At 53.6% G+C, this 14,083-nt stretch overlaps 1 protein-coding gene across 4 annotated transcripts in view; it reads right to left on the bottom strand.

The window, feature by feature from the left end:
• The window catches only part of TXNRD2 (thioredoxin reductase 2), a 49,179-nt gene that overhangs the window by 27,505 nt on the left and 7,591 nt on the right, over positions 1–14,083 (bottom strand). For all 4 annotated transcript variants that reach the window (XM_058656462.1, XM_058656463.1, XM_058656465.1 and 1 more), the window contains exons 3-8: positions 6,976–7,032; positions 6,180–6,324; positions 5,578–5,652; positions 5,357–5,435; positions 5,087–5,149; positions 3,305–3,375 (exon numbers count right to left, since the gene is read on the bottom strand). In XM_058656462.1, the coding sequence (XP_058512445.1) occupies positions 3,305–3,375; positions 5,087–5,149; positions 5,357–5,435; positions 5,578–5,652; positions 6,180–6,324; positions 6,976–7,032 (490 nt within the window). The remainder of the gene's footprint in view (positions 1–3,304; positions 3,376–5,086; positions 5,150–5,356; positions 5,436–5,577; positions 5,653–6,179; positions 6,325–6,975; positions 7,033–14,083) is intronic.

Genomic DNA, 14,083 nt, shown 5'->3' with positions numbered 1-14,083 from the left:
CGCACACACATGCACACACGGGCACACGCACACACACGGGCACGGGCATGCACACACACAGGCACGCACACACATGGGCACACGCACACACAGGCACACGCACACACACAGGCACGCACACACACGGGCACGCGCACACACGGGCACATGCACACACAGGCACACACACACACAGGCACGCACACACACGGACACGGGCACACACACGGGCACGCACGCACACACGGGCACGTGCACACACATACACACACGGGCACACCCATGTATATGCACACATACATACAGTTTTCTCTCCTCTGGTCATGAACCCTTAACTGTAGTACCCCTCTGTATCCCATAAGCATGGACAACTGAAACCATAATATTTTCAAAATGAAAGATTCCAGCAATTCCCTCCTCTTAATTTTTTTTTCAACCTTTGAAAAGATTTTCTTTCTAATAATTTGAAAGACAGAGGTGTAGAGAAAGAAGAAACAGAAAGATCTTCCATCCATGGGTTCTTTCCTCAAATGGCTTCAATCACCAGAATTGGGCCAGTCCAAAGCCAGGAGCCAGGAGCCAGGAGCCTCTTTCGGGTCTCCCATGTGATGCAGGGGCCCAAGGATGGAAGCCATCCTCTGCTGCCATCCCCGGTGTTGCAGCAGGGAGCTGGATACGGGATGCTGGTGCCACAGATGGTGGCTTAATTTGCTACACCTCATTGTTGGCCCCTCATCTTTCTACATGAGATGTTACCCAGTCAAAAGCCAAGCTACAATTGGAGGAATGCGTGGAAGGCCAGGGACGTCCAGCTAGGAGGGGGTGCGAGTTCAGCCGCTGTCTCGGGGAGGACCTGCAGGAGCCATGGGCAGCAGGTCCAGCGCTCCAGCACAGGGCACTGCCTACTGTCTCCTGTCTCGCAGATGCCAGAGGCGGGGAGGGAGAGGGCAGAGAGCAGAGTGGGTTCAGGCAGACAGGCACGGAGCCCGCTTTTCTACTTCCACAGTAACAGTCCCTTCAGAGGTGTCTGTGGGAGAAAGGATGTGGGGGTATGGGTCTCAAAACAGGCTGCACCCAAAGGAACCTAGTCTGTGCAACTGCAGCGCCCAGGACCTTTTCCCCATTCATCTCCCTCCTTCAGGACAGCTGCCACCCAAAGCCAGAAAGCACAGGCAGGCACTGTGGCAGGGCAGGGCAGGCTGCCTCGACCCCTCTCAGAGTGCCTGGGGAGCTCCAGTCCCAACTCTGGCTTCTGACCCTACAGCCCTGTTAAGGCACCTAGCAGGCAACAAACAATGGCCCAAGTGCTGGGTCCCCGGCCACCCATGTGGGAGACTTGGATGGAACCCTGGCTCCTGGCTTCAGCCAGCCCCAGCCCCGGCCATGGCAGGCATATGGGGAGTGAACCAGCCGGTGGAAGATGGCTCTTGCAGTCTGTGTCTCTCCCTCCCCGTGTCATCAAATACATAACTAAATAGAACGGAAATCAGAAAGTCACGTGATGCGTTTCAGTGAGGAGGAGGAGACACAGGGCCCTCGCGGGCTGTCGACAAGGAAGGAGAACGCTGAAGCCGTTGTGAGAAGCAGGGGGGTGCTGTCAGACGTTGTTGTGTCACCCCACGATTCCACTCTGGGTGCCTGGTCCCCCCCAGATGGAAACAGAGCAGGGTCTTGGAGAGAAAGGAAGGACAATGCCGAGCAAGGTCAGCCAGACAGAGACCCACTCAGCGGGTTGCTCTTGAAGGAGGGACCTCAAATTCACCACATTTAAGAAGCCAGAACATACCATGGGAGTGGGTGGGGAGGGGGAGTGTGTGCTGAGCTGACAAACAGTTGACAGATGAGTGTGGGCAATGCCACAGAGGTGCACACTTGAACATGTCTATCATGGTAGGGTTTCTGTGTCTTCTATATTAAAAATGTTAGAGACGAGGGGGCACTTGTGTCCACAGCACAGAGCCTGGCTTAGAGCCCCAACACTGGTTTCTGATTCCAGCTTCCTGCTAATGCACGCCCTGGGGGTAAGCAGGTACCAGCTTTAGTAGCTGGGGCGAGGAGTTTGTGCCATTCACAAGAGACCTGCCCAGCTCCTGGCTCCCAATGAGAGCCGCCCAGTGGTTCTGGGTAACAGGCAGTGACCAGCACATGGGACCACTCTTTACACCTCTCAAGTTAAAAAATAAAAAGTCGGGCCCGGCGGCGTGGCCTAGCGGCTAAAGTCCTCACCTTGAAAGCCCCGGGATCCCATATGGGCGCCGGTTCTAATCCCGGCAGCTCCACTTCCCATCCAGCTCTCTGCTTGTGGCCTGGGAAAGCAGTCGAGGACGGCCCAAACCTTTGGGACCCTGTACCCGCGAGGGAGACCTGGAAGAGGTTCCTGGTCCCGGCATCGGATTGGCGCGTACCCGCCCGTTGCGGCTCACTTGGGGAGTGAATCATCGGATGGAAGATCTTCCTCTCTGTCTCTTCCTCTCTGTATATCCAGCTTTCCAATAATAATAAAATCTTTAAAAATAAATAAATAAATAAATAAAAAGTCTAAGAAACATGTAGGATGGAGAGTCACAGCAAGGGCTGTCACTGTAGGAGATGGGCCACGGATGCCACTACCCTGGCGTCCCGTATGGGCTCAGATTCATGTCTGGCTGTTCCCTGCTTATGGCTTTGGAGAGCAGCAGAGGATGGCCCAAGACTTGGGTCCCTGCACCCATATGGGAGACCCAAAAGCTCCAGATTTGGGTCTGGCCCAGTTCTGGCCATTGCAGTAGTTTGGGGAGAGGGTGGGGAAGGGTGACCCAGTGGTTGGAAGATTCCATCACTTTACGTTTCAAATAAATAAAATAAATCTCTAAGAGAAATACCCCCATGACCCCTAGTAGGAGTTGAGGTCTGACCCCAAATACAGAGTCCTGTGTGATGGGAAATGAACAGGACAATGACAAGAAGGTGTGGGACACTCACACATCTACACACACCATCACACACCATCACACATACACAATCACACCCCATCACACTTCTCGCGACCTGGGGAGCCTGAGCAATGGCTCTGGGCGCTGGGCTCTGGGACAAGCCTCTGGCGCCCCCTGGTGGTCTCCCTGGGCCCTGCGTGCAGGAACAACAGTTGGAACAGCTGATCCAGCTTGCACTTGCTGGGGAGCCTGCAGCAAGCTGGGCTCCGGCCTTCACCCCCCGGGCTGTGGTTTCTGAAGCTTCTGGAGCCTACCCCACCCCTGCCCCAAGACTGTGAGGTGCTGGGGGATACCCACCCTGCCTGCCCCAAACCTATGCATACACACACAGCCATGTGCACATAGGGTCTTACGTTTTTCCAGGGGACTCCTTTAGCCAGAAGATGTCATCGCTGGTGATCCCATACTCTGGAGCCCCTTCGACCTGTGGGGAGAGAGCATGGGGGTGGGTGGGGGATTCATTCCTCTCTGGGACCCTCCCATGAACCTTGCTCCAGACTCTGACACAGGCCCTGAGGCAGGCATGGCAGCCGTGGGAACCACCAGACAAGATGTTCAGGGAAGGGAGGAGAGGGTGGCATGAAGGCCAACGGAATAGCACCAAGCCTGGGAGAGGGGAGGCAGGCAGGCCTGAGGGCTACCCTCGAGGGCGTCAAGCTGAAGGCTGGACCAGGCAGGCAGGGAGACGCAGGGATGCGCGTGCAGGATATGCTGGCAGGAATGAGGAAGTGAATTTTAAACTGTTCGCAATCCCAGTTGGGTACAAGATGAATAAACAAATAATGTGCAGCCTGTCGGGCTTGGTCGGGGAGACTGGAGGTATGAAAACAGAAGAGATTAAGACCCCAGCAAGGGGCCCAGCACAGTAGCTCAGTGGCTAAAGTCCTCGCCTTGCACACGCCAGGATCCCATATAGGCGCCAGGTTGTGTCCCGGCAGCCCCACTTCCCATCCAGCTCCCTGTCTGTGGCCTGGGAAAGCAGTTGAGGACGGCCCAAAGCCCTGGGACCCTGCACCCGCGTGGGAGACTCAGCGGACAGAAGCTCTTTCCTCTTTGTAGCTCCTTCTCTCTGTTCAGCTGACTTTCCAATAAAAATGAATAAATCTTTAAAAAAAAAAAAGATCCCAGTGAGCCTTTGCAGGTGCCCGGGGCAGGGGCGGGTACACAGTCCTTCAGCTTTATCCCAAGTGGACACAGAGCGTATAAAGGGACTGCCTGACAAAGAGGTGCCAGGAAGTGGAGGGCTGGCCAGGACTGCCTCCCCCTATTCCAGCCCCATGCCTCCCAGCAGCTGGGAGCTGACCATGGCCTTGGGAGGCTCCACATGGGGCTGGCTGCTAGCAAGGGAGGTTCCCATGACCCTCTCGTGTGCTGCTGCAGCTGGGGCTTGCGAGTCCTGCAGCAGAGCCTCGTAGCTCGCCCAAGGGCTGCCTGTGCACCAGCTGCTGGGGACTCCCTGTGCACCAGCTGTTGGGTACCCCCTGTAACCCTCAGGCAACAGCGCTCCTCCATCCTCACTCTTGTCCTATTCCAGGGCAAGCACAGAGCTGAGACTAAGGCCGGGCACAGGTAACACTCCAGAACTGTCCCTGGGCTCTCTCTCCACCTGGGTCGAAGTGACAGCGTCAGGTGGCCTCAAGGCCCAGGGCCCATGTGGGACTAGGCTTGGGACCTGGGCAGGCTCCTGGGCAGCGGAAGCTCTCTAAGGAGTGGCCTCAGCCAGACCCTTCTCGTTTCCCAGTGACAGTACCCCCATCCTCACCTGAACCCCAGCCCTGCTCACTCAGTGACCCCTTCCTCACCTTTCCCTGTCCCTCCAGTGGGAGGGCAGACCCCTACCTCAGACCCTCTGAAAGTGGGCCAAGAAGCGATGGTTTGGATAATAATGATGGAGGTAGGACCTGCTGGAGTTTACTGTGAACATGGAACCAGAACTGGCATGGGCGATCGGGTTCAACCTTTTCAGAATGCTGGGAACCAACCAAAGGTTGGCAACCACCTGGGCACACGGGATCATCGTGAGCAGTAGGTGACAGTTCAGGAACCTGGGCTCCCTGAGAATGATAGTAAAAGGACAGGCTTCCCAACGGAGGCTCGGGGACGGGGAGACGAGGCTGTGCCTCGGGGACACTCACGAGCAAGGGGTACCTGGGCCGTCCTCCGGTGGCAATGACGATGTGGTCCGCCGAGAGCAGGGTCTGCGTGGAAGCCCGGGGGTGGCAGGTCAAACAGGGACACTGAGGTCCCCTTGCCACCCCTTGCCACCCCTTGCCAGCCCCAGTCAGCAGCTGAGAGGCCCTCTGACAGTCTCCTGGCTGTCGCAGGCCGCAGCCCCACTCTGCCCATCCCAAGTCCACCAAAGCATGGCCAGGCGGGGGAACTGCTGGGGCGAGTCGCACACGCACCTCTTTCCCGTCTTTACTGACTCCGCGCACCGTGTGCTTGTTCACGAAGCTGGCTTTGACATTCAAGTACTTGACTTTTCTGCAAAGATTGTTGCAATAACAATCGCGGTGAGATCTGGTTCCTGGAGTTGGCTCCTACTGGTAATGTGATGGGGTTGCACCCCGCTCCCCACCCAGGGCCTGCTGGGCACGGGTCACACAGCCCAGGAAAGCAGCCCTACCTCTCCTGCAGCTGCACGCGGTGTCCCCAATTCAAGGACTTGACGTGGTTTTGCACAGCTTCAGCCATTTTCTTCCTGCTCAGCCACCACAGGGATGGAAAAGCCGCAGGAGAGAACGAGGGGTCAGCTCATGTTTAGACAGGGGGATGCCAGAACCACTGAGAGGAAACAGCCACAGCCATTCATGCCATGGGGCCCCGTCTCTGTCCAGGGTTGGGGCTGTAGCTCTCTGAGTGTCAGGGAGGGAGGAGACGCAGGGACCACACCGGCTAGCTCAGAGAGCACAGCCTATCTGGGAACTTCCGGGGCCAGCTCCACGAATGCACAGCCACACAATGCCACCTGCATCTCCTGCCCTGCGCTGTGCGTCTTGAGGCCAGATCACCTTGGGGCTGGGGTCGTCATTCCTGGGCTCCACCAGCAGGTGCATGAACAAACTCCTCCTCCTCCCAGCCTGGCCCTGACTCAGAGCAAAGCTGTCCCCAACCAGAGCTTTCCCACGAACGTTCCCCCCAAGAACAGCCATTTTCCATCCCCCGACCTCCACCCAAGAGGAGCAGTAAAGGGCGGGGAGTGCAGTGGCCGCAGTGTGGGTCACTCACCAGTCATGCCGGACAGGCTGGGTCACCTCCCAGCCGTAGTGGCCAGCGTCCTGGATGGCACCCCCCAGCAGCGCTGCCTGGTGCATCAGCTTCTTGGGGATGCAGCCCACATTCACACAGGTGCCGCCCAGGCCCCACTTGGTGCCTGGGATGTGGGGAACGGAGAAACTCAAGTTTCTATCAGGGTACCCTTTGGTCTGGGGGTTAGGGCGTAGGGGTAATTTCTGCTCATTTGTGATGGGCAGACTTTTTGAACTTGTGTATGATGAGGGGGGACCTGGCAACACCTGGAGAGCATTCGGGTCATTTTCAAATGAGATTTTGGGGGGCAGTGTTGTGGTATAAAGGGTTAAGCCACTGCCCACCACACCAGCATCCCATGTAACTGTCTGTTCGAGTCCCAGCAGATCCACTTTTTTTTTTCTTCCAGCTCCCTGCTGATGCACCAGGAGAGCAGAAGATGGCCCAAGGGCTTGGGACCCTGCCACCCATGAGGGAGACCTGGTTGAAGTTCCTGGCTCCTGGCTTTGGACCAATATAGCTCTGGTTATTCAGGACTTATGGGAGTGAACTAGCAAATGGAAGATCTCTCCCTGTCTCTCCCTTTTCTCTCTGCCTTTCAACGAACCAACCAATCTCTGAAAAACAGGGCCCTCTCCAGAGACCACAGCAGTGGAGTGGAGGGGGCTGAGTGATTCTGGCATCAGCTGCCCCTTGTCCATGAGTTGGGCCCTACTCCCCATCCCTCCATCCTCCTGCCAGCCCCCGATACACACGGATCCATCAGGCGGCCCACCTCGGGGAGAAGGTTCTACATAGTCAACCACGGCCACCTTCCTTCCCAGCTGAGCGGCTGCAATGACAAGACAACAGAAAGTGAGGGTGACAAGCAGCCAGTCCGGCTGCGCCACAGCAAGGGAGGGGTGAGGAGGGTGGGGACGGGAGCTCCCAGGGCCTCCAAGACCCAGGAGAGAACAGGGCACGGGTACTCACAGAGCAATGTCATGGTGACCTTCGACCTTGCCACTGTGGACATAAGGTGAAAGCAGAAACACCTTTCTCTCGCCTACCCCTCTCTGACTACTCTGTTCCTTGAGTGTGTTTCCGTAATTTCCTCACCTTTTAAACAGATTGTACACACACACACACACACACACACACACACACACACACACACACTGTCAAAGATGTGGCTTAAAACACATGCATTCTAGGCCCACCTTGCATGCACCAGGATCCCACATGAGCGCCAGTTCATATCCTGGCTGCTCTACTTCCCACCCAACTTCCTGCTTGTGGCCTGGGAAAGCAGTCGAGGACAGCCCAAAGCCTTGGGACCCTGCACCCACGTGGGAGAAACAGAAGAAGCTCCTGGCTCCTGGCTTCGGATTGGCTTAGATCTGGCCATTATGGCTATTTAGGGAGTGAATCAGCATATGGAAGATCTTCCTCTCTGTCTCTCCTTATCTGTGTAAATCTGACTTTCCAATAGATACAAATAATCTTTAAAAAAAAATGCATCCTGTATTGGACTACCTGGGTTTGAGTCCTGGCTGCATTTCGACCTTAGTTTCCTGCCAATGCAGACCCTGGGGGGCAGCATGTGATGGCTCAGGGACGTGGGTCCCTGCCACTCAGTACTTAGTTCCTGGCTCCTGGCTGTGACCTGGCCTGGCTCTAACCACTGGGGGATGTGGAGGAATGAACCAGTGAATAGGAGATAGCTCTGTCTTTTTTTTTTTTTTTTTTTTTTTTTTATAGCTCTGTCTTTTAAATTAACTAGTTTTTTGGGCCCGGTGAGATAGTGTAGTGGTTAAAGTCCTCACCTTGCACATGCTGGGATCCCATATGATCACCGGTTCTAATCCTGGCGGCCCTGCTTCCCATCCAGCTCTCTGCCTGTGGTCTGGGAAAGCAGTCGAGGACGGCCCAAGGCTTTGGGACACTGCTCCCACATGGGAGACCTGGAAGAGCTCCTGGCTCCTAGCTTCGGATTAGCTCAGCTCCAGCCATTGCGCTCACTTGGGGAGTGAACCTCTGGAAGGAAGATCTTCCTCTCTGTCTCTCCTCCTCTGTATATCCGCCTTTCCAATAAAAATAAATAAATCTTTTAAAAAATTAATGTTTAAAAGACTTATTTTTATATGAAAGGCAGAGTTACACAGAGAAGAGATATATATAGAGAGATCTTTCATCTATGGTTCACTCCCCAAATGGTTGCAATCGCCAGAGCCAAGCTGATCTAATGCCAAGAGCCAGAAGATTCATTTGGGGCTCCCACAGAGATGCAGGAGTCGAAGCACTTGACAATCCTCTGCTGTTTTCCCAGGCCATTAGCAGGGAGCCGAATTGAAAGTGAAGCAGCTGGGACTCAAACCAGTGTCCCCATTGCTTCTCCACTTTTTGAATAAGATCAAATGCATATCTGTTCTTATTGGTTCAGAGCAGTGCCCATATGGAATGTTAGTGCCACAGCTAGAGGCTTAACGTACTACACCACAGCACCAAAGCTTAATTTTTTCAAAAGCAAAGGTTCAAAAACAAACAAATGAAAACAAATAAAAAGCAAAGGTTCAAGAAACTATTGATATGTCTGACATGCAAACTCCCCCATCCGACCGCGGTGAGGCAGCAGGGCCGAGTCACTCTCCCACCTGAAGTGGCAAAGATGCTAGATAAAACACAGGAGCTGATGGGATTTAAGGCCCTGGATACTGGGGATAGAGGACCCGAGAGACAGGAAAGGAAGTGTCTAGGACCCAGCCCTCATCTGAGGGTGATGGGGAAGGCTGGGGTCCATGGGACATGAGATCAGAGACTGTAGAGAAAACCCAGGGGATGTGACTGCTGCATGTGTATGAGGGAACCTGAGGTGGGTGGGAGCCACCCAGGAGGACTGGAGGGGACAGCACTCATGCAGGGAAGGAGGTGATGGCCAGCCTGGGAACAAACAAGCAGACAAATCCCCACGCTTCCTGGCAATACTGAGGAAGGTCACACCTCAGTGTTGAGAATAATTCTACACTTGATCTTAGCCAAAAGAGAAGCGATGGGAATAATTCATCCTAGACTGGACACTGTCCCCCACCGGCCTGAATATCTGCAGCAGAACCCAGAAGGCTCAAACTGTCTCTCAGCGGCAGCTCACCTGCACTGGGGACAAAGCCCCAGGGCAACTTTCAGGAGGAGAGCATGACCAATACCCAACAAGGAGAGTGCGAAATGTCTGCTGTTCAACCAAAAATGACCAGACACATGAGGGAGCGGGAAAATGCAAGGTATCAAGAGGAAAACCACCTGACCGTGGACCGGGATAGACAGAAGACAGGAACCAGACTATCCTGTAGGGCCAGGGACCGGTGCCAAGGTGCGTGGGTTAAGCCACGTCTTACGATGCCAGCATCCTATCTCAAGGCATTGGTTTTTCTGTTTTCTTTTTGTTTTAACCTTTCTTTCTTTCTTTCTTTTTTTTTTTTTAAAGATTTATTCATTTTTATTACAGCCAGATATACACAGAGGAGGAGAGACAGAGAGGAAGATCTTCCATCCGATGATTCACTCCCCAAGTGAGCCGCAACGGGCCGATGCGCGCCGATCCGAAGCCGGGAACCTGGAACCTCTTCCAGGTCTCCCATGCGGGTGCAGTGTCCCAATGCATTGGGCCGTCCTCAACTGCTTTCCCAGGCCACAAGCAGGGAGCTGGATGGGAAGTGGAGCTGCTGGGATTAGAACCGGCGCTCATATGGGATCCCGGGGCTTTCAAGGCGAGGACTCTAGCCGCTAGGCCACGCCACCGGGCCCAGCCTTTATTTCCTTAAAACATTTTTTTTTAAGATTTTATTGTTATTGGAAAGCCGGATATACAGAGAGGAGGAGAGACAGAGAGGAAGATCTTCCATCCGATGTTTCACTCCCCAAGTGAGCACAACGGCCAGTGCTGCGCCAATCCGATGCCGGGACCAGGAACCTCTTCCGGGTCTCCCACGCAGGTGCAGGGTCCCAAAGCTTTGGGCCATCCTCGATTGCTTTCCCAGGCCACAAGCAGGGAGCTGGATGGGAAGTGGAGCTGCTGGGATTAGAACCGGCGCCCATATGGGATCCCGGGGCTTTCAAGGTGAGGACTTTAGCCGCTAGGCCACGCCGCCGGGTAACCTTTATTTCTTACTTTTATTGGAAAGTCAGATATACAAAGAGAAGGAGAGACAGAAAGATCTTCCGTCCATTGATTCACACCTCGAGTGGCCGTAATGGCCGGAGCTAAGCCAATCCGAAGCCAGGAGCCAGGAGCCTTCATCCGGGTCTCCCACGCAGGTGTAGGGTCCCAAAACCTTCAGCTGTCCTCAACTGCTTTCCCAGGCCACAAGCAAAGAGCTGGATGGGAAGTGGCACAGTCAAGACAGGAACCAGCATCCATACGGGATTCCAGTGCCTGCAAGGTGAGGGTGAGCTGCTAGGCTATTGCGCCAGGCTCAGAGCATTGATTTTTTCTAAGTCCCAGCTACTCCATTTCTACTCCAGCTCCCTGCTAATGTGCCTTGGAAGCAAATCATAGTCCAAGTCCTTGGGCCCCTGCCTACCACATGGGAGCTCCAAGTTACTGGCCTTGGCTTGGCACAGCAGTGGCTATTATTGTGGGCATATGGGGTGTGAACCAGGGGAGAAAAGATCTTGATATCCCCCCCACCTCTTCCTTTCAAATAAACTATCCCATATTTCAAAGAACTAAGGAACAACCTGGAAGACAGACCAAAGGGCCCAAGTTGGATGTGTGGAGATGAGAACTGTGGCAGAAGGAGAAATGCAAGCAGGGTCAACACTAAACAAGAGGCTGCAGATGACACAGGAATAGAACTTATCCAAAAGGAAACACAGAAAATCTAAAACCCTTATTTTTTTCTGAAATAAGGGTTTATTCAGTCATGATGAATGCTAGTCAGAAATAAATACTTTTAACACGTCTTGAGGTTGACGCTGCAGTGCAGCATGTTAAGCCTGCAGCTGCTGTGGAGGCTAGTTCCTGTCCCGGCTGCTCCACTTTGAATTCAGCTACCTGCTAATGTACCTCGGAAAGGAGCGGAGGATGGCCCAACAGCCAAGGCTCCTGCATCCTGTGGTGCAAGAAGCTCCTGATTTCCAGCTCCTGGCTTCAGACCATCCCAGCTCTGGTTATTGTAGCCATTTGAGAAGTGAACCACTTAAAAAGAATCCAGAGGCCTGGCGCAGTAGCCTAGTGGCTGAAGTCCTCGCCCTGCATCCACTGGGATCCCATGTGAGTGCTGGTTTATATCCCAGCAGCTCCACTTCCTTCCAGCTCCCTGTTTGTGGCCTGGGAAAGCAGTCAAGGATGGCTCAAAGCCTTGGGATCCTGTACTCATGTGGGAGACTCAGAAGAGGCGCCTGGCTCCTGGCTTCAGATCGGCTCAGCTCTGTTACAAGCCATTTGGTGAGCGAACCAGTGGACAGAAGATCTTTCTGTCTCTCCTCTGCATAAATCTGATCCGCCTTTCCAACTAAAAAAAAAAAATTACATAAATCTAATTAAAAAATAAAAAGGGGAATGCCTATCCTGGCTACCGCTGCTGTGTCTCCTTGGAATAAAACAAAACCAAACCAAAAAAGGGCAATCATGTATTGCAGAGTTTTTATGGGTTAGGTCTGGGTCGGGAGAAATGGAAGCAGGGCCCTGCAAGGTGTTTCCCCTGAGGGATGGGTGTTACGCCCTAAAGCTGAACGCCCTAAAGCAAACAGTTCCCAACTTGTTTGTGTAGCCATTCAGAAGGGATCAAAGCACTCAGTGTCAGAGCTTAAGGGAGCAAACTCTTGGAAGAAAACACAGACACGGCCCTCCATGTCCCGCCTTAGGTCATCATTTCTTTGCTGTGACACCAAACGTGTGAGCAACAAAAGAGAAACAGAGATGAGTTGGAGTTCATCAGAATTAAAAAGCAAAATAAAACAAAACAACAACCAGCGCTGCCAAGGACACCATCAAGAAAGTGAGCTGCTGTGGTGGTTGCCTGTTAGGAGGACCATGTCCCACGTCAGGTGCCTGGGGGTTGGTCCTTGCCCCCCCCCCCCCCCCCCCCCCGGCAGCAGCCACGAGATGGGCTCAAGCGGCTGGGTTCCCGGCCCCCATGGTGAGGACCACAGTCCTGGCTTCTCACAGCCCCAGCTGCTTGGGCTTTTGAGAAGTGAACCAGCACATGGGAACCCCCTCTCTCAAATAGATCAAGTGGAAAGGCAACTCACAGCATGGGAGAAAGTATCTGTAAATCATGCAGCTGATAAAGGCCGGACATCGGAAATACAGGAGCAGGTGCTGCGGCACCCGGGGACACACGTGCCCCAAACTTGTGAACCTGGGTCAGGCTCCACCCTAAGAGGCACAAGTACCTAAGTGCGTGGGAGAACCAGCAGGAGCTCCAGGCTCCTGCCTTCAGCCTTGGCTAGCCCAGCTGCAGCAGCATTTGCAGAGTATACTAGCAGATGGAAGACATTTGCTCTGTGCCCTGCTAATGCAAAAAAAAAAAAAAAAAAACCTTGCCCAGGGCCTGCATTTTGGCTCAACTGTTTAATCTTCCACCTCCATGGGCTGAGGTCCCATACAGGCACTGGTGAATATCTCGGCTGCTCCACTTGCTACCCAGTTCCCTGCTAAAAGCTGGGAAAGCAGCAGAGGATGGCTCCGGTGCTTGGAACCCTGCACCTATATGGGAAACCCAGAGGAAGCTCCCGGCTCCTGGCTTCGGATAAGCTCAGCTCTGGCCATTGTGACCTTCTGGGAAGTAAACCAGTGGATGAAGCTCTCTTTCTCTCCTTCCTCTGTAAATCTGCTTTTCAAGCAATAATAATAACAACAACAACAATAATAATAAAGGATGCCAAATTTAAAAAAAAAAACTCAATAGTATCAAGACAACTCATTTCAAAATCAGAATCTACCCCAACACTTCCTAAAGACTTCTCCAAACAGCCAGTAAGCCTAGAGAAGATACTCAAATTCCACCAACTGCCAGGGAAACCCCAAGGCAGCCACCTCTCCGCACATCCTTAGGTGGGCTCCAAGGGGTACAGTAGACAAGGGGCAGAGGCAGAGAACCTGGAACTCTGGGCCTTGCAGGTGGGCAAGAAATGGCACAGCCACCATGGGCATGCTCCAGCACCTGGGCGGGGGGACATATGTCCACACAAAAGTGGCACACACACGCTCACAGTTACAACACATACTATTGCCATAAATGGGGCTTGGACCAGCCAGCATCTGTCCCCCAACAGATGGGGGACATCTAGAAGCTATAGGCTTGACATTCTCTCTCTCTCTCTTCAAAGCTTTATTAATTAATAAATTGAGCAACAGAGAGAGAGAGAGAGATCTTCCATCTGTTGATTCACTCTCTAAGGCTGGGCCAAGAAGAAGCCAGGAGCCTGGAATTCCATCTGGGTCAAGGATTTGAACCAGCTTCCACTGCTCTCCCAGGCACATTAGCAGCGGACTGGATCAGAAGTAGAGCAGCTGGGACTCAAACTGGTGCCCAGGTGGACTGCTGTTGTCACAGGTGGTGGCTTAACCTGCTACACCACATCGCCACCCTCACATGGCTCTTCCTCACGTGAGCACTGAAAAACGCACATACTCCATGGGAGAAGCAAGGACACAGCCCAGCAGCGACCTTGTCCTGGGAGATGCCCAGGGCCTAACAGCTGCCAGGGAGGAGGACAGAGTCATGCATGCAGAGTGAAAACAACACAGCGGCAGGACTTTGTGAATCTACCAACAACTGCTGAACAGTAACCTTGAGGCAGATGAATCACGCAAGCAAACCTCAACCGTGCACTTCATGCACATGGGGTTGTCTCCAGAAAGTTCAAGGAAGATGCTTATCAGGCCAAACTAGGCCTGGGCT

Source organism: Ochotona princeps, chromosome 29, assembly GCF_030435755.1.
Source record: "Ochotona princeps isolate mOchPri1 chromosome 29, mOchPri1.hap1, whole genome shotgun sequence".
Taxonomy (NCBI): Eukaryota; Metazoa; Chordata; class Mammalia; order Lagomorpha; family Ochotonidae; genus Ochotona; species Ochotona princeps.
Note: the sequence above shows the minus strand (reverse complement) of the source record. Positions and strands in the feature narration are given on the sequence as shown.